This window comes from Ceratotherium simum, chromosome 15, assembly GCF_057802395.1.
Source record: "Ceratotherium simum simum isolate JZ-2026a chromosome 15, ASM5780239v1, whole genome shotgun sequence".
NCBI lineage: Eukaryota > Metazoa > Chordata > Mammalia > Perissodactyla > Rhinocerotidae > Ceratotherium > Ceratotherium simum.
This window is the reverse complement of record NC_141914.1, coordinates 14685076-14704424: the sequence shown is the minus strand read 5'-3', so window position 1 is coordinate 14704424 and position 19349 is coordinate 14685076. Positions and strand designations below refer to the sequence as shown.

Genomic DNA, 19349 nt, shown 5'->3' with positions numbered 1-19349 from the left:
TCTATGAAGCTTTAATGGCAGACAGGTTGTAGCTAAGAGAAATTAGTTTACCGCCAAGAAATAACGGAGGTGGAGACATTCTAAAAATGTTAGGCTGATTACATATACATTTTAATATCCTATGATTATATGCACTAAATTGTGGGCAGTGGTTATCATGGATAATGGGATTAAAAAGAGTCTTTCAAGTTTCCTGAATTGTTTGAATATTTTACAAAGTTTTATCAAGGGGCAAACAATCTGTTCTGAAATATTAAAAGGAAAAATTATCATGCTGGCCCAAGGCACAAATACCTTGAAGCTAGAGTGAAAGTCAATAAATTAAGAATGCTAAACATTAAGATCTGTGTTATTAATAAAACAGCAAGACAATAAAATAGCTACAAACCAACATCGAGAATCACTGTGGGCTTCCGAGGAGAATTGCCTCAGAGACTCACCTGTTATGGATTATGTCACCACTACTCTTGCAATACAAGGCAATTTTGACTTAATCATATATTGCAGAAAGGATTAATGTTAGAAAATATTCAATTATCTTTCTTTTGTTTGTTGGGTACACATGATGGCAAAGGACTGTTTTGGCCTTAAAGTCCCATTTCTAAAATTTATAGCAGGTCAACATCACATGGAGAAAAACTGAGAACCAGAGGCCTAGAAGAGTACTACTCGGTTGGCCCCCTGGCCAGTGGTTTTAATGGCACTGTAGTGTCCTTGAGGACACACAGGGTTTGCATGATGAGTATTTAGAGTTGACTCTGCCTCAATCACCATTGCTTGTAATTAGAAAGAATACATCACATGCTAAGTAGGTCTGTAATTTGAGAGAGGAGAAAGGTTGCTCTCTAAAAAAAAAAATGGACTTGACTGTACTCTGGATCCAATCAAACCGTTAGATTATTTCATGGAGCTGAAATGGGTAAACTATCAAGAATTGGCACCTGCCATTTGAAGCGGTGCTTAAGCAATGCTTGGGAGCAGAGAATCTTACCTTACTCAGGGGATGGAGCAGAGCGGCCTCAAACACTCATCCAAAGCCCATATGCAAGATGGCCTTGGATCTACCTCCTTCAAGAGGCTGCCCATGGTCTGTTTAAATGAGGAAATTTAACCTTCAAAACATCCGAGGCATACAAAACAACTTGTAAGTACGATGTTCTCATTTCTGCCAATAATACTACTGTAATTTAAAACGTTATCTTTGTGCTTTACAGTTACCATAGAGATGAAAGATTCATAGTCAACAGGATTATTTCAATTTCAATGACTGATGACGTTAACAGTTTTGCTAATCTGAAATAGGTGATCTCTCTATGACTTTAGAAGAGGAAAAGGCAAGGAATGGAAATTAGGTTCAAGTTTTACTCCAGGCTAGCTCTATGAGAGAGTGCCTTCCCAAAGAGCCCATCCAGTTAAAAAAAAGAATTCTTTCAAACGGAAAGAGTGGGTCATTCTAACAGATGTTTAAAATACGTTGTTGGAATTGGTTAGATGTTATTTTATTTAGAATTTTTCACATCTATGTTCCCAAGTGAAATAGGTCTATAATTTTCCTTTTTTATCTTTGTCGGGTTTTGTAATCAGTGTTAAATTAGCCTCATGAAGTGAGCTGGGCTCAGTGTTTGTCTTTTCCTAACAATTTCTTAAACTTATCCATATCTCTGTATTTCCTCCAAACAGGACATTTTCCTTATCACTTTCCTGCTTATCCCTTTTTTCTGTGCTTCTCCACTCATGCCACACGTGCTGTATCGGTAAAGTTGTCCCTCCATTGCTGTGGAGGATTGGTTCCAGGACCCCTGTAGATGAAGCAAAATCCATGGATGCTCAAGTCCTTTATATAATACGGTGTAGTATTTGCATATAACCTAAGCACATCCTCCCGTATACTTTAAATCATCTCTAGATTACTTATAACACCTAATACAACGTAAATGCTATGTAAATAGTTGTTATACTGTTTTGTTAATAGAAAAAAAAAGTCTATTCATGTTCAGTACAGACACAGCCATCGTAGGTCTCTTGATCAGTGGTTGTTTGAATGTGCAGATGCGGAATCCATGGATACAGAGAGCCAACTGTATTGTCTAGAATTTTAATTTTGAATTGTTGTAAATATAATTTTTCTTTATTTTTCAGTCTTTGTTTAAACAAGAATGAAATTTGCTAACTTACTTATCCTCATTTCCCATATCAAATAGCATTTTTCTGGTAATATATTTTTCTTACTGGAATACTTAATCTAACTGTACTTTCAAAAAGCCTCTTGGTTAATATTTCTCCTCCACTTTTAACTAAAAATTAGTTAGCTATATGGAAAATTGTGTGTCCAATTTGTTTTTTCCTTCAGCATCTTGAAAATATGACTCTATGCATCCAAGGTTACTGCTGAGAAATCTAATGTTAATCTGATTCTTTTTTCTTACATGTAGTGAGCTTGTACTCTTTAAAAGCTTTGAGAGTTTTCTATTTATTTTCAGTGGTCGTACATTTCACTATAATGCTTCCCACTGACGGCTCTTATCGTTTATTTTTTGGCACCTTTTAAGTCTTTAAAAACCAAGTTCTGAGGTTGGCTCCATGGCGTAGTGGTTAAGCTCGGTGGGCTCTACTTTGGTGGCCAGTGTTCGCGGGTTCGGATCCCCACGCAGACCTACACCGACTCCTCAGCTACACTGTGGTAGTGACCCATTTACAAAATAAAGGAAGACTGGCACAGATGTTAGCTCAGGGCTAATCTTCCCCAAGCAAAACAAGAGGAATTGGCAACGGATGTTAGCTTAGAGTGAACCTTTCTCAGCAAAAGAAAAAAAACAAAAAACAAAAAAAACAACTAAATTCTTAGGTCTTTTATTTTAATTCTGGGAAAGTCTCAAAATTATTTCTTAAATTCTTTCCTCCACTACATTGACGTTTTTCCTTTCCTTCTGAGATTTCAATTATATGATTTTTGACCCATATCACCTGACATTTCTTTTGTATTTACCATCTATTTGTGCCTATCCTTTTTACAGAGTGCCTTGTGTTGGTATTCCAATTTATAAATTCATTCTTTTTATCCGTTCTACTATCAATCTTTATTTCATTTATCTTATTTTTTATGTTCCAGATCTCTAGTTGATTTTTTTCTTCATAGTGGATTATTACTTTATGTTTCCAAAATTTTCCCTTATCATTTTTAGTATATTTATTAGGCTAATTTTAAATGATTCTTCTGTCTGGTCCGTAAATCCTACTTCATCTGGTAAGGATGGCCCAGTGTGTCTCTTGGTGACAGTGGTACTCACACTCCTCAGGGGTCTTCCACTTGCTGCCTGAGTTTTTATTTCCCTGAGGTTTTCTGCTACCTTGACTGCAAATGCAAATTGCCTCCCATTTTTCAAGAGCCTCATCTCCAGGCTATAATCATCTGATGGGACTGAAGGGGTGGGAACCTGAGGGGGTGGGTGGGATCGTGTTGGGAGCAGGAAGTGCCCAGGTGCTGGCACGTGCCCCAGTGTTCTCATCACCTGCTCCTCACTGCAGCTGGGCTCTAGACTGCCCTAGGTTTGGCAGACTACTTCTTTCTGGCTCTGAGCTGATTTTTTCTGTTTTTCTGCCTCTTAGTGTCTCTGGCACAGCAGTGGTGGAGCCAGGGCAATATGGGAACAGACTAGGCATAGCCTGAAAGCTCTCTGCCAAAACTATCCCCTGCTGATGGAGGCCATTTCCCACGTCCCCGACTCCTAATCCCAAACAGGGACCTAACACAGGAATTTCCTCCCAGTGTCATTTCATTTGTTGGGATCCGCCAACCTACCTCTCTTACTGTTGTGGCAACTCCAACGTAAGGTTTGAGGAAGGAATTGAGCTGCCATGTTCATGTGACATCTTTCCAGGAGTGGACAATTCACCAGTGGTTGTCAGAGGGTCACTAGGACCCCTGGGGGATACAGTAGGTCCTTGAGATGATGCCGGGCTAATTTCCTTTAGTGTAATCCTTTATTCCTGCGTTTTTTGTTTTTTTTTTAATATTAAGTCTTTTAAAATCTTATGCTGAATCCTGTATAGATAAGATCAGCGACACTCTTGTTGAAGCAGGAGTGGGAACCCAGGATTCTGCCCCCTCAGCAGCCCTGCCGTCCCACCCCTTCATGGGTATCCTAGAGCTGCAAAAGTTTCATTTATTTTACCTTTTCTTGTTAATTAACAACTCATTATGGTGATAAAAGACCTTATTTCTTTTCTTACTAAATGCATCACTTTCTTTGTTATTTCTACTGGTAGGAAAGAATGAGATGAATTGGTGGTCCCCAGGCTTATTTGCTTTCTTAATTTTTCTATAGATGAGAAAATCTTTAAAACCTATCCCATCTTAGCTAGATCTCAGTCTTACGCAATATCCAAGAGTTTTAGGGGTTTAAACCCTATAAATGATTGTAAAAGAGCAACCTACATTGCTTATAACTCCTGGCTGATGAAAAAACTGTATAAATGTTGGCATCAGACCCAGGGTCTGGCCTGTAGGGGGAAGATTATTGTTAGAGAAGTGAAAACTGCTTTTTCCCTCAACCGTTCATCCTTTGTCCATTCGATAAAACCACCCATCCATCAGATACTTCCTGGACATCCTAACAAGAGCTCCTTAAGGATTGGCTTTGGTTTGCTTGTTCCTGTGTGCTGAACAGAGTCTAGCATCATAAGCACAAGGTAGTACTCAAAAAATATGTAGGGGTTGGGACTGACCTGGTGGAATAGTGGTTAAGTTCATGTGCCCTGCTTCGGTGGCCTGGGGTTTGTGGGTTTGGATCCCTGGCAAAGACCTACACATCACTCGTCAAGCCATGCTGTGGCGGTGTCCCACATACAAAATAGAGGAGGACTGGCATGGATGTTGGCTCAGGGACAATCTTCCTCAAGCAAAAAGAGGAATGTTAGCAATAGATGTTAGCTCAGGGCCAATCTTCCTCACCAAAAAGAAAAAACATGTTGAGTTCAAAGACCTTGTTCTTGAGCTCATGGCTTTAGGCTCTCAGAAAGGGCAAAACTATTCCTAAACTTTCTACTGGAATTGCCAATATAAACAACCTTGTAAGGGCTTCCTCACGGCTAACCTATATTTCTACAGCCACAGCTTAAGCTTAATTCCACAGTGCTGGCCTCTTGAATGAAATGAAAACCAGCCCTGCCTGCAAAGACCCTAAGACAAAGAACGAACTACACAATTTAAGACACAAGACTAGTTTATTAGGTGAGTTCTATAAGTTGAGGAGGGGCATTTCTGGCAAATAAATAAATAAATAATCAGACAAACGGAGACTTTGGGGCCAAGAAGGAGCTGAGAAAGAGGAGGGAAGCGGAGTCTTTGCATAGTTCTACAGGAACAGAAGGTGGCAGCATAGGCAACGTGGATTCTGAGCAGAAATGCAGCACTCGCAAAAACCAGGGACGGGAGGCTTGGAGAAAGAGGAGAAGGTCAGAAAGTGACTACCTATTTCTTTATCATTGAGACGGTGGTGTGGAACATTCGTCCTCTGGATGGGGGCGAGATGCGGCGTCTCACATGATCTGCCTGGGCATCCCGTACCCGGTCATGCCTGCCTGGGAGGCTCCCTTGTTGCTGCCCATCTGCAGGCCTATGACGTTCTGTCCCTGGCGAAGCTGCTCCTCTGAAAATCCTCTCCGATTCTGCTGGGCTTTCCTGGGCAGAGGGAGTGAGATGGGATAATGTCATTCTGACAGTTATCAAACTCTTCCCAAGATATGCAGTTAGACAGGGTCTACCAGAGGACACCAAATAGAAGAGTAGGCCCTCTACTGAACTACAGTCCTGCCATGAACGCACCCTGGGCTCTGGCCCTACCCTGAGCTATGGCCCTACCCCGAGCTATGGCCCTACCCCGGGTTATGGCCCTATCCTGAGCTATGGCCCTATCCTGAGCAATGGCCCTACCCTACGCTATGGCCCTGCCCTGGGCTATGGCCCTACCCTGGGCTATGGTCCTACCCTGAGCTATGGCCCTACCCTGGGCTATGGCCCTACCCTGGGCTACTGCCCTACCACAAGTAGGCCCTACCATGATACATGAACTCTCTACTCCTTAGAAGCCCAGATGGTTCTCTAGGATTTCCAGCATAGAATCAGTGGATGCCTCTCTGGGGACTTGACTCCCAGTTAGCTTTCTTGTCACCCTCTCTCTCCCAGTTCTCTCAAGCCCTTGTGAAAATTAAAATCAGTCCTTCTTACAAAGCATGTCATTAATCCCATTCCACTCTTCCCTGTAAAGGGCCAAGGATTAATGTTCCATTTTAGAGTGAGGGACCTAGGAGTTAAGGAGGGGACATTTCTAATTTGTTTGTGGGCCAAATAGACCACAATAGGTCACTAATACCTCTGCGACTAAACTGGCCAACATCTAGGAGGTTTTCAGATCAGGTTCATTTAAAATGACAGAAGCTGGTGCCTTTTTATAACTATCAAGAAGAGGAAAAGGGGTTAGGGAAATGAAGAGTCAAATATCTGCTGCACGTACTCTCTTCTTTTCATCTCCACCTGAGCTACTGGGTGCGGTGTAGGTGCACTTGCTACCCTCACCCTGAATACAACAACAACAACACAAATCTCTTTAGGAAAAGGCCCTTTACTGACACAACCATATACTTTATTATCCAGACCAGGTTACTTCTGAGAATGAAAGGGAGTGCTATTAATAAATACACTGGGACAGCAGGTATTAACCAGGACTGTCCCAGGCAAATAGGACATATTTTCTCATCATTAAGTGCAAAAATAAATGAATAACGAGTAGATTCAGAGTTACTTGGGTCACCATAAAACCAAGTTCAGACATCAAGCCACCTCTGAGAAAAGCCGTTCAGTCCTGCTCAGTCTCAGGAGACATAGAACCTGGGCCGAGCTGGAGGACCCAAGAATCTAGTCGGAAATGCCCAACCATTTCTGCCCTGGGTGGAATGTTGGCCTGAACAGCAGCCTCGGTCTTTCCTTGCTCTGGGGGACTGAGCTGTGGAGCCAGGAGTGCTTGTTGCTAGCGGCTGTGTGTCAAAATAGCCTCTGGGGAGCCACAAGGCTGCAAGTGCCCCTCTTGTTAAAGTCATCCTCTCCTCCAGGGGGCCCAGAAGGGGTTTTTACCTGTGAAACCAGGAGGGCTCTCCCCGGTAGCAGCCGTCATCCTTGGTGACTGCAACGCTGCCTAGAGCCATCAGGGTCCTCTGCACGGCTGCCATGTCTTTCCCTGGAAGCCAATGAAGAGATTAAAGCCAAACATGCATCAGGGCCAAGAAATCTAAAGGATGGGGATGGCCCTCTGGGAAGGAAGTTCTGATAGGAGGCTGTAGGTGATCACATTCAAGGGAGAGAACAACAAATACATCTGCAAGTGGCCTGAAGACAACCATGGCCAAACTCCTCAGACAGGAACAAAGAATTAACACTGGCTAATTCTTCTCTATATGGTACACACCCGAGATGCCCAGTCTCTCATCCATTCAGAGTGGCCATCTGAATGAAACATTCCAACACTTACCAGGTCAGATGCCCTGCCCTGAGCAGAGGCCTGGCCTTGGGGGTTCTAGAGGCTGTGGTCAGGGGAGGCCCTGGGGGGAGGCTGGCAAGGTGGTCTGCAGAGGAAGAATTCCCTCAGGACTGGAAAGAGAAAAGGAAACTGGAGAGAAGCTGGTTGGATGGATTAACTGTGCCAAACCCCAGCTGGCTTCTCTCTCTTACTTTATCCGGGTTAGAAGGGTCTAAAATCACCCATGTGCATCAAATTGAGTATCCATTTGGCTATTTGAGCTGGAGGCCTGGCAAATGAAGAAAAGCAAATCAACACAGAAAGTACTCGATGTGACGCAAAGGATGGGCCCTTGATTTTGTGCTGCTTGAAAGGAGCTAAATGGAGACAATACTTAACTGGCTTGTGTGTGAGAGAGAGGAGAGTGAGAGAGAGAGAGAGAGAGAGAGATGTGTGGTGCCCCTCGCACAGTGGGAAGCGGAGCCTTGTTACCTGAGGAGCCCGGTGACCCTTAACCCACGGAGAAGGCAAGTGGCCCCCACAAGTCAGCCTGCTCCTCCCAGCCCTCCTCCTGTCCTCCCTTCCAGTTGACCGATGTGTCCTGGACTGGGAAAGATCTACTGCTTGGTTAGTCCTGCAATTCACAGCCCATCGCAGGTCCATGCATGGCCCAAGTGTGGAGTGCAAAGGCCAAGGGCCCAGGGTTACAAAGGATGGCTGCATTCAGCCCGGTGGGGAGCTGTGACAACTAAGGGCAAATATTAAAAGGCCCTCTTCAGACTGAGTGAACCATCTGTGGTCTCTCCAGCTCGGCTGCTGCAGCTCAGTCACTGGGGAATACAGAATTACAGGGGAAAGACGGACAGAAAGTGAGAATGGAGCATAACTCTAACAAAATAAATAATTAAGGCCCACAGAGGAAGTCCAGTTCAGGATCTCCATTTATTCAAAGAGGACAGAGAGAGAGCAGAGCCTTCTTCCCTCACCTCTCTCCTCCATTCCATTAACCACAGGGCCATTTCCTGGAGGCTGAGGCCCTGTGGGATTGGCTGATGGATACAAGGATGAAATGCTCTCAGTGGAGAGCCCCCCAGACTCAAGGGACAGCCGGCGTGGTGCAGAATGGAGTATCTGGGCAGCATGTGGAAGGGGGAGGGCACAAGGAATACTGAGAATTAAGAGAGAGGAAATACAGAGGTGGTTGGTAGAACAACTCTTCTCTTCCACAGATGAAAGGCATTTCTGCAATTGTCACTCTATAAAGGGATCTTTTTTTTTTTTTTAATAGAACTGTAGTGATGACATTCTGAAGCATCACTCTGGAAGAGATAGGGAGAAGGTTTGCTCTTAAGAAGTGAGTCGTGAAAGAGAACCTGGAGAAATGATTAAGCCCAGGAAGGCTTAGGAGGTTAGGGTATATCTCTCATCTCTACTCTGTACAAATTGTGCATAGGAAATCTGTTTCTGGTGGTTGGAAAGAGGGAGTCTGGTATGTCCAGGATCTGGGGAAATGTGGAGCCTGGCACACATGGAGCTCAGCCACAGAAACTATCCTGGAGCCGTGGGTGCAGCAGCAGTGCTGTTAAACCATAGGCCCAGCCTCCTTCCCAAGTAGTTAGCTCACGTATATACCACATGAACCCAGAAAGGAGGGAGCGAACTAAGTTGGGGGCAAGGGAAGATATCCAGGAACCCAGAACTATAAATATCACCCGCCCTCATCCCAGACAGTGGAAAAGGAAGCGATTACATGGCTGGGGCAGAAGAAGCTGGAGAAGGAGGCATTATTTGCCAGGAACAAATTTTTTGTCTTGACAAAACAAAAATTTTCCTTGAGAAAGTTCCCGAGACAAGAGATTTGATATAAATTAGAGGCTAGACACTTCATTATACATGACGTCGACCCCATAGAATTGATATTATTCCTCCCAACGTATGGATGGCAGACTAATTCAGGGAGGTTAATCAACATGCCCGAGTCACCCAACAAATAAACCAGAGCTTGGCTCTAGCTCAGGTGTCTGAACACAAAGCCTGCAGAGTCATCTCCCATGGGTCCCCATCGCAGGCTGGTTGGGCAGGCACTTTCCTCAGTGATCAGGGGTGATACAAAGGATGGTGATGGCTGCTTCGATGCAAGGCCAGAGGGAATGCACTAGGGAGATAAAACAGGGGCACAGTTCTTGGGGGCCACAAGGTCAAGAGCACCAACCCCAAATGACCATAAGTCTTTGAGCGTTTTTGTCTGGAATAATTTCTCCAGGTCCCAACCCAAGTAAGATTAAAGCAAGAAAAAGCAGTTGGGGCCTAGAGTCCCCCGTCCGTGTGCAGATCAAGTTAATTGTCATCAAGACTCTAAATAACCTTCTGAACAGAAATTTGCCTCTGTAACCAGTTCACATCTAGCTTGTTTTCTTCACGTGTCTAGTTAGTTTTAGGAATTCCAGCCCACTTGGGCTGACGAAACGGCAAGAGGGCCTCTTTCTAGCCTCACTTCTCTTGCAGGATCGGAAGCCCAAATTAAGTGCTGTTGGTGGAAGCGGGCCATTTGTGGAGGCTCAGTCCTGTAACTGGAGGTCAAAAATTTAAACATCTGAATGAGCAGTGCGGGTGAGGAAGATCTGAGAAGTGTGTCAGGTTAACGCAACTTAAGTTAAACTGCTCCTATCCCACCCAAGTGTACCATCTGCCTAGAACACAGCCTGCTTCAGAGCAGGGTTTCCCAAGCTTCTTGGACTATTTATGGGATGGGTTGGGGCATCTCTTCAAAAATATGAATTTTGAGGTCATTCTCCTGAGAGACTAATTCGGCAAGCCTGAGGTAGGACCTGGGAGTTTATATTTTTAACAAGCTCCCCAGGTGATTTATGCCACCAGGCAAGTTTGAGAAACATGGGTCTCATCTGGTGCCTCCCAAACCAGACGGATCATCAGAACTACCTGAGAATCTTAGAAATTCAGATCCTGGAGCAACCTCCTGAGATGATTCTGATACAGCCAGACAGGTGGGCAAGCACTGCTTCAATGCTTTGGTTTTCAATCTTTAAAAACATCACAATGTCTGGCACATGGAAGTACTAAATGATATTTGTTAAGATACAACTCCTTCCCTCAGAGAGATCTTCCACAAAGTCAAATAGTAAAATCAGTCATTACAAGGGCTCTGATCCAAGCTGGGAGCCAGCTCAGAGCCCTGGCAACTTGGAGTCTCTTTGCTCCCTGAAAGCTACCCCTAGATACTTTGGCAAGAAAGCCTGAAAACCACTGCTCAAGGCTATTCTTCCAAGAAAAAAAGAACGGTCCTAAAAGAAGTACCAACTAAATGCTGGGAATTTTCTAGATGCCAGGAGAGGAGAAAGGAGACTGAGTCCTGGTGGTGATCTAAAAGTGGGACCACTGGCCATAAGAAGGGAACTGAAAGAGGAGAGGCCAAATTTACACTAACAGTTCAGAATTTTCATCAGGCTACCTGGACTCTTCCAGCCCCCTATCATGGAAGGAGGCTAACATTAGAAGTTGTAAAAAGAGATGGTGGCACAGTAGCTTTCCTTGTCTCACCTAGCAAACCTTTCAGAAAGAGTCACAGATAGCAACTTACACTTTTACTTGCCAATAGAGTGTGCCCTGTTTCCTGCATTATCACAGAGCAATGTTTCCCCAGGTGTGATCTTGCACTCCAAACCACTAAATGATCATCTCTGGGGAGAGGGATCAAGGCGGGTCATTGTAAGGACCCCCCACCCCAACCCAAAGAGTCTTAATACCATAAAGTTTGAGTACTATTACCATAAAGATACATGAACAAGGATTTTGTTCTCTTAATTTTTTTTCTTTTCTTTTCTTTTTTTTTTTAGGAAGATTGGCCCTGAGCTAACATCCGTTGCCAATCCCCCTCTTTTTGCTGAGGAAGATTCTCCCTGAGCTAAAATCTGTGCCCATCTTCCTCTTTTTTTTTTTTTTTTTTTTGGTACATGGGATGCTGCCACAGCATGGCCTGATGAGCGGTGTGTAGGTCCATGCCCGGGACTTGAACCTGCAAACCCCAGGCCACCGAAGTGGAGCATGCAAACTCAACCACTACACCACCAGGCCGGCCCCTCTGAAATTTTTTTATACCTTCATGAGATCTTATGCATGTCTTTGGAAAGAAAAAAATAAATAGAAGTGTAAAGAGAAAGAAAAAAGGCCAGAGAGAAGTCATGTGGGTGGGTAAAGTCAGGTTGGACACTCTACTTTCAATACTAAAAATCAGCCTTACAGTCAAAACTCTTCCGTTCAGAGCTACTTCCATTTTATATCAGTTTTGACTCATCCTTGTAACTCTTGGAATACTGGCTTTTTCAACTTTCTGGGACTTACAGAGAAAGCAATCAGTGGATGAAGAAATCATTTCTTATTTCCCTGAATGATAACTTAGGCATAGTCCCCAATTCTCCACTCAAGGTAGAGAAAATATTGCTACAATCAAGGGAGAAACATCAGAGGGTAGGTTGGGCTTGCTCTGTGGGTTTTATGAATTTCTGTTGTTTGCCTCCCTGGAGAAACTCTGCAGGGCAGTGGTTCTCAAAGTGGGGTTCCCAGACCAGCAGAAGTAGCATCACCTATGAATTGGTAAGAAATGTAAATTCCTAGGCCCTGCCCCAGACTTAATACCTCAGAAACTCTGGGGCTGGGGTCCAGCAATCCGTTTTAACAAGCCCACCAGGTGATTCTGATGCACACGGGCGTTTGAGAACGGTGCTGAAGGAAAAACCCACCAAACACAGTTATGAGCAGCACTTGGAGTAACTGCTGTGAAGGCTGTTCTGACAGAAAAGGAGGCTTCCAGCGGCTGGCATTTGTGACGTCTCAAGTCCCTCCTGGTACCTCACAATATCCCAAAACGTCTCTCAAACTGGGTGAAATGTCTCTCGCTCTTGCTGTTGAGGAATGGCACATACAGTGACACCTCCCCAGGGACTATATTTGGACCTTCCAGGCACTCCACCCCCGGTGTAAACCACACCTCCTCCCTAACTCCCACTCACCCACGAGGGGGACCAGGAAGGCACGACAAAGCCATGTGTCCCGGATCCTCGTCAGTAGGACTACTGAGAAGGGTAATCAGATTTGACTGATCTTTGAGTCTTGCCTGCTCTGACGTTCTAGAATTCTACATGTCTAATGCTGGCCACGTGGTTATGTGAAGGGACCAAAAAGGTTAGCTGCAGATGAACATATTATGTATAATATTAGTATTATATATATAGTAATATACTGTAGTATTTAGTAGGGGGAAATAAACCAACATTTATTAGGTGTCTATTGGCCAGGAATTGTGCCAGGCTTTCTACACATTTAATCCCTACAAGAACCCTCTGAAGGAGGTGCTAGACCTACTGACAGAGAAGTGAACTGAGGCTCTGAGAAGGTAAGCAGCTTGACCAAGGTCACACAGCTGGGATATAGCTAGAGAAGAGTTTCAGCCCATCTACCTGACTCCAAAACTCATGCTCTTTCCGCTGTACTAAGATCTTCTGAGTCTGGAATTGGCAAAGCAATATATGATGGAAAGACAACAAGAAAGTAATGATCACCAGGTGGAAATAAGTCAATAAGGTGACCCATAAAGCCAGCCCCTCTGTATTGGAGAATGGTCAATGAGGTGAAGGGACCACAGATGACCGAGAGGGCAGAGGTCATCCAGGCAACCCTATCAGCTTCCGTCCATTTGTTCCAAGACAGAATAGTGCCTTCCCAGCCTTGCTCCTGCTGCCCTCATTTTCTATCAGTCTTATAAAGACCGGCCGATGACTGTAGTAATTGTTACACTGCCAGCATTTATTATGCTCTACTATTGCCAGGCAATAGGCTGAGCACTTTTAATACACTATCTCATTTACTCCCCATATCCCCTCTGTGCAATAGTTACTATTATCCCCATATTACAGTGGAGAAAATCGCAGCTTAGAAAAGTTAACTGCTAAGTGGTGGCGCAGAGGTGTGACCCGGGCAGTCTAATTTCTGACTCAGGATCCTGCGCTCTACTGCCTTCCAGGTTAAGCTTTCTCTGCAGTCTTTCTGACCAGGACACGCACTAGCTCTCACGTGTTCTCTCTCTCTTACACACACACACACGCACGCACACACACCTCCTCTTCTGGCTCCTCCCTTTCTCTCCTTCCTTCTCCCTCCACAGAAATGATGCTGAAGTCTCCTCCTGTACCTCTCCTCCTAGTCACAGACAGCTGAGACGGCCCCACCTCTGGCCTTTCCTGGCACCCACGGCAAATCCGAAAGTAACCTGCCAGGCATTCACCTTCTCTCATCCAAGAGAAAGACCTCCCCGTCCCCTTCCATTGCCGTAAGTGGCCCTCACTTCTTCCCCATCACTGAAAGGACTGGTCACCCCCAGCTTCCTCCCAGAGGAACTTCAGTCACTTTGTCTACACTGCCCCTGTGATGGGTTGTTTTCTGGACCACACAACCCTGGGTTCCTTTTTAAAGCCCTGACTCTTTTATTCTGGATGCTCCGGAGTCTATTCCCAACATTTCACCTTGCATCTAAAAGGGGTTTCAGGATAGTGGGTACTTCTGGGGCCTCTGCCTGTCTAACTAACTGAGGCCTAAATGAGAAGGCATTTGCAAGCCCAGACTCCCTCAGCTTGATTCATCTGCGACACAAGAGCGGCATGGAGTCACTGGGCAGCCGTGGCAAGGAGAGCCCTACTTGGGAAGATGCCGAGCAGGGGAGACGGGGGACTGAGAGCTGTGGAGCATAAAATGCCTGCAGAGGAGGAAGAGAAGCAAGGACGGCTGGGCCCACAGCAGCCACAGCCACTGCATCCTTGGTGCATGGGATCAGGAATGAATGCGGGTGAACAGGAAACCACAGTCGGGGTGGAATTGTATGGAGAATGTGGGACTAAGCTAAGCAAACGGCTAGTCCGAGAGCTGTGTACACAAACATGTACACCCTCACATGCACGCAGACACACGCCAACCCTGCCCTGCGGCTTCCCTCTGATTCAGGCTTACTCATCCCCAAACTCATTAGCGACAACCAGCTCTGCAGAAAGAACCCAGCCTCACTCGCTCAGTCCAGGCTGCTGTTCCCTGGATCTCACTGCTGGGTTTGCCCAAGGCCACCGCCCCTCCCCCTTTATCTGCTCCAAGCAACCCACCTTCCCAGCTCCCACTCCACTGTATGGTAACCAGCTCTGGCCTGGGCCTCAGACAGTGATCCTGGGGGATGTTAATCCCCTTCAATGCTTAGAATGAATCTCCCTGAACCTCAGCTCAGTCCTCAGTTGCCCCTCCATGGATGGGGCCACCAGGCCATGGGGCCTCTAGAGGCCATTTGGACACTCACAAGCATCTGCTTTCCTATTGCCAGCTATCCCTGCCTATTGCATGCCCTCCCTAGGGCAGGTCAGCCCAGCACCCTTGGAGTGAGCCTCCTTCCTTATTTCCTTTAAAGCTCCATCCTTCTTCTGCCCTGAGGATGAGAGCCCTCAGTGCCTGCCTTGTTCCCTTCTTCCAGGAGCATTAGCCTGCCCTGGAGCCCACCTGGCCACCACCCTGTCTCAGGCTAACACAGTCACACTCATGTCCCTCAACGTCCCTCTTCCCGAAGCACCAGGGCTGGGCAGGTGGTGTAGACCTCCACCTGCTCTGTCTATCAGGTCTATCAGGGACCATTACTCGCTACAACCCGCCCCCCTCTCTGCCAGCACCTCCTGGGTGGAAAGTTCCCTGCTTGGTCTCTGAAAAAAGGGGAAAGGCAAATAAAACATCCTCAGTAACATAAAGACAGGAAAGCACCCTCTGGATCCCCACCTCCCACCCACCTTCCAGTTCCTTCCTCCCACACACTTCCTGTACTTGGGGGGCGTTTCAGGGCCGCTTCCATTCACACAAACCCCTAGTGCAGGGGCTCTAGCCTTCTGTCCCACAGAGCCCTGAATCCTCCTCCTCCTCCTCTTCATCCTCATCAGTCACAGTTATGACTCAACAGCACACGCATGGTACAGGGGAAGGGAACAGCCTCCCGGCAAAAAGCATGGCAGACTGGTTAAGGGCCTGTCCTTTGGCAGCAGGGAGTCCGGGCTTTTGTCCTGGCTCTGCTATTACTAGCCAGCTGTATCATGCACACGAGTAATCGTGAGCAGGCTTCACTTTCGTCACCTACGAAATGGGGAAATTAAAAATACTTATCTCATCGGATTGTTAGGAGCATTGATCGGCATTATGCTGTAAAGCACTTGTACCACGCCTAGTGTACGGGAAAATATCAGCAAGCAGTAGCTATCTTTATTAGCCAGGGAAAATCATCACAGTTTTGATCTAAAAGGCAGGGAAGAAGTCTCAGCTGTGACAAGACATGGGGATTTGGAGGCAAGCGTCCAGGGAGTCCAATGGCCTGGCCTGAGGCTCTGGATATCTGAGTTTCTAAGTAATGGCAAACACAAGGTAAACTGACTGGCACCTCAGCATTTTAACTACTCATCTCTGAAGGAAACAGGAAATGTCAGCTCTCTGCCTGACACACGGGGGCATGAGGATTAAGGAGGCAATTGTTTCTTTATAAGTTGTTTAGTAGAATGGTCCTCTGCTAGAAATCTATTTCAGCCATTATCTGAAAACCCCTTAAAATACCATTGTCCTCGATCACAGGAGAGTTACCCCATTCTCGCTGTCAGCAGAGCCATTTGAGTCACTGCCTCTAAGTATTGGGCCACTGATGACAGCCAGTGACCACGAGTCTGAGGGAGAAGACTCCACCTGACAGCCCTGTCAGGACTGGTCTGCATCTCCCGGTACCCACGCAGGCCTCTGTGGACCAGTTGCACGGATGGGCATGCAAGTTCGGTCCCTGGGGGATACTAAGCACTACGATCGTAGGTCCCAAATTCTCTAGCAATGTCTCCATTCACATCATTTTCCCCAATAATAGTGGATTGTTAAATATATCCAGAAGTGTGACTTGATTATTATGCCTCGTAAGATTTCTTAAGCAAGTCAGTTCACAAATGTGAACAAAAAAATCATTTGTCACATTCTCTGAGCAGAACACATATCTGGAAGGTATTGCCACCAAGCTCTCAGATAATAGTTTAATAAAATGCTGGGGTGTTATTTATTTCTCAGACTGAGTGACAAAATTGCACCAAGTGGCTTTGTCTATAAGCCCCACTGCTGGTGAGTCAGAGGCACACATGTCCCCCTTCCCCCCTCTGCCAGTAGCTGTCATTTGTTCCTGTGGGAGGGGTAACAGGAATGAAAGGCATCCATGTAACCATTTTAGCCTCCTCTCCACGGAGGCTTCTGTTTATGTGTTACTTTGCTGAGACCCCTGCTGTGTCCTGGGGTGTGTGTTCCCTTAGAGGAGGGTACCCACAAAGAGGGAGGCTAACAGCACCCCTGGGAGGACAGCTGATGCTCCCGCCCCACCACATACACACACACAGCACACACACACCCCCACAGGCACAGGGAAGAGCACTGGGAGCAGGTTTCACAAAGAGATGGGCAAAGGGGAGGGGGAGGGGAGAACAATCGCAAAGGCACGAGGGCTGTCTACCTTCCCATAGATCCACCGTCTGAAAAATGTCAGTGGTCCTGACGCCATAGACCTCCGCAGCTTTTAGGAACTGGGAGATTTGCTCCATCTGCTTAAAAGCCATCTTTGACTCTGAGATCTTGGGAATGGGCTCTTGTCCTGGTGGGTATAGACTGTTTATCAGCTTGCACAGGACCTGAAGGGAGATGAGGAGACAAAATCAGTGTTTTCCTTTGCATTTACCCGTCACTAATGCAGAGTGAATCCTGCCTCCCACAGGGCACAGCTCACAGGTATGGGCAATCTTGTGCCCCAGGAAGGCTGGGTGGCCAGATTCCCATACTGAACCCAAAAGCTCCTGACTGCAGGGAGTCCAGGAGCCTGAGAATCCCCGTCCCTCCTTGCTCCTCCCTTCCTTTCTCTAGCTGAGGGGAAGATGTGAAGGACAGAGAGCGATGCTGTGATTCCAGACTTTCAATGGAGGCATGAGTTAATAGCTCCCAAAGAGGTATTTCTTCTATCAAAAGGCAGATCAGAATCAGGCTTCAATAACTCATCCTCTATGTGCTAGTGATGTGTAAAAGAACTGAACTGGGTACCCTCCTCCCAGATACCTATAACCCAAGTCCTGGCCAACCCCACAGAAGTGTGCGATAGCAGTTACGTAACAGAAACATCACAGCCTGCGGGAAAAGATGGGCTCTGAATCAGCAGAGCCTGCCATCCCCAACTCCCCAAACCACAGGAGCATCCGGTCAGAAAAGCAGTTATCAAATAAGGATTCTCTTCAGTTTCAGGAGAACCCTTCCATTCAACAGACACAGACCACCCCCAGGGAGCATAGCTCCCAGAGGGATGCAAGATGGTTAGTTCCTCCTCCACCTCTCCCTTTGTTTTACTATGTAACCAACCTATTCCCCGGGGGGAGGAATGGCCCCAGGTGAGCTGCTGCGCCAAGAAGGCTGGAGAGATCTCAAGGAAATAGTATCTCTATTCTCACTGGAAAGAGCAGAGGGGGCTCCGGATTTGCCAACAACTCATTAGGAAGCTGCGATGTCTGGGATGGGTGGAGAATCCTCTAAGATAGCTGGGAATTGTGCGGGGAGCCCAGATCTCCCGACTCCAAGGAAATAAAGGCATTCCTGTGCCCTCCCCGGGAGACACGGGGCTTGGCAGCAGCAGCTCCTCCCGCAGCCGCACGTTGACAGACAAGGCCCTGGAGGGGTTCCGGGCCCATCGCCCCCAACCGCGATCGTTGCCGGCCTTACCGTCCCGTCCATCAACCATTTCTGAAAATGGGCCCTGCCGGGGGGCGGGTGCTCTATGTCCTCGGCGCACTGCAGGATGATCCAGTCCACCAGCTTGTTCTCCAGGTCCGCGTCGTACTTCTGCTCGATCTTCTCCTGCACCTCTCGGCTTAAGCCGTAGCTCGGGCCCCTGTTAGCCATCTCTGCAAGAAAGGGGGGACACGTGCGGCATCCACACAATAGCGCAGCAGCCCCGGCTCCCTGCGAACGCGGCTGGGATGCGGCTGGGCGGCCTGGCCCAGCAGCGGCAACGCGGGCAGAAAGCCGGGCGTGGTTTAAACCAAGGAGCCAATGAAGCCACTGGGGGCTCACCTACAAACGGGAAAGAAAAGCGCAGCCACGCGCCGGTGACTCTAGAATAAAGCCCCTGCCGGTCCCGGGGGGCTGGAACCCCCCTCTCAGTCCCGCCCATCAATGAGACGCGATGATGTACAAGGACTCACAATCAAGGCTGAACCCTCAGGCAGCAAGGAGGCCGGGTGATGGTCGTTTCTTCCCCCTCTGGTAGCACTTTGCAAAGGCAGGAACCCTGAGATGGGAAGAGCAGGTAATTAACAGGCAGGGAGGAAGGCCGCCTTGCCGTTCAGTTGCTGATGCTGCATGGCGCCTGGGAGAATGGTACACTGATTCGATTTTCTCCCGGCTGAGGAGGGTCAAACTAGGGCCGTTGCTAAGAGCCATCCAAAAAGCCAGCCCTCTGCTGTGTCAGTCAAGCCCGCCCACCTCCCTCCCGCTGAGAGCCTCTTTCTCAGCTGCACAATTCTCCCCCTCCTCTGGGGGACACAGCCGGTTGTAGACAAGGCCGGCACACAGCTGCAGCGGGGATGGGGCCTGAGAGGGTCCATTCTGTCAGCGGCCCATCTGTCGGGAGTTGCCAAACCACTTTCCCCCTGCCCTGAGGTAACAGTTGTCCAGCGGGACAGGAGGGGAGGGGCTGAGAGCTGCAGCTATTAACTTGTTCAGCTACCAGCCAGATTTGTTCCGGAGACT

The 19349-nt window shown here is 47.1% G+C and overlaps 1 protein-coding gene across 1 annotated transcript; it reads right to left on the bottom strand.

The window, feature by feature from the left end:
* Positions 1-5392: 5392 nt before the first annotated feature.
* Positions 5393-18985, bottom strand: TAGLN3 (transgelin 3). The gene is made up of 5 exons (XM_004436589.3): positions 18803-18985; positions 18321-18502; positions 17074-17248; positions 7130-7232; positions 5393-5680 (listed from the first exon to the last, which is right to left on the bottom strand). Exons 2-5 carry the CDS (start codon positions 18498-18500, stop codon positions 5539-5541), a joined length of 600 nt encoding a protein of 199 aa, XP_004436646.1. The 5' UTR covers positions 18501-18502; positions 18803-18985; the 3' UTR covers positions 5393-5538.
* Between the last annotated feature and the right edge of the window lie 364 nt (positions 18986-19349).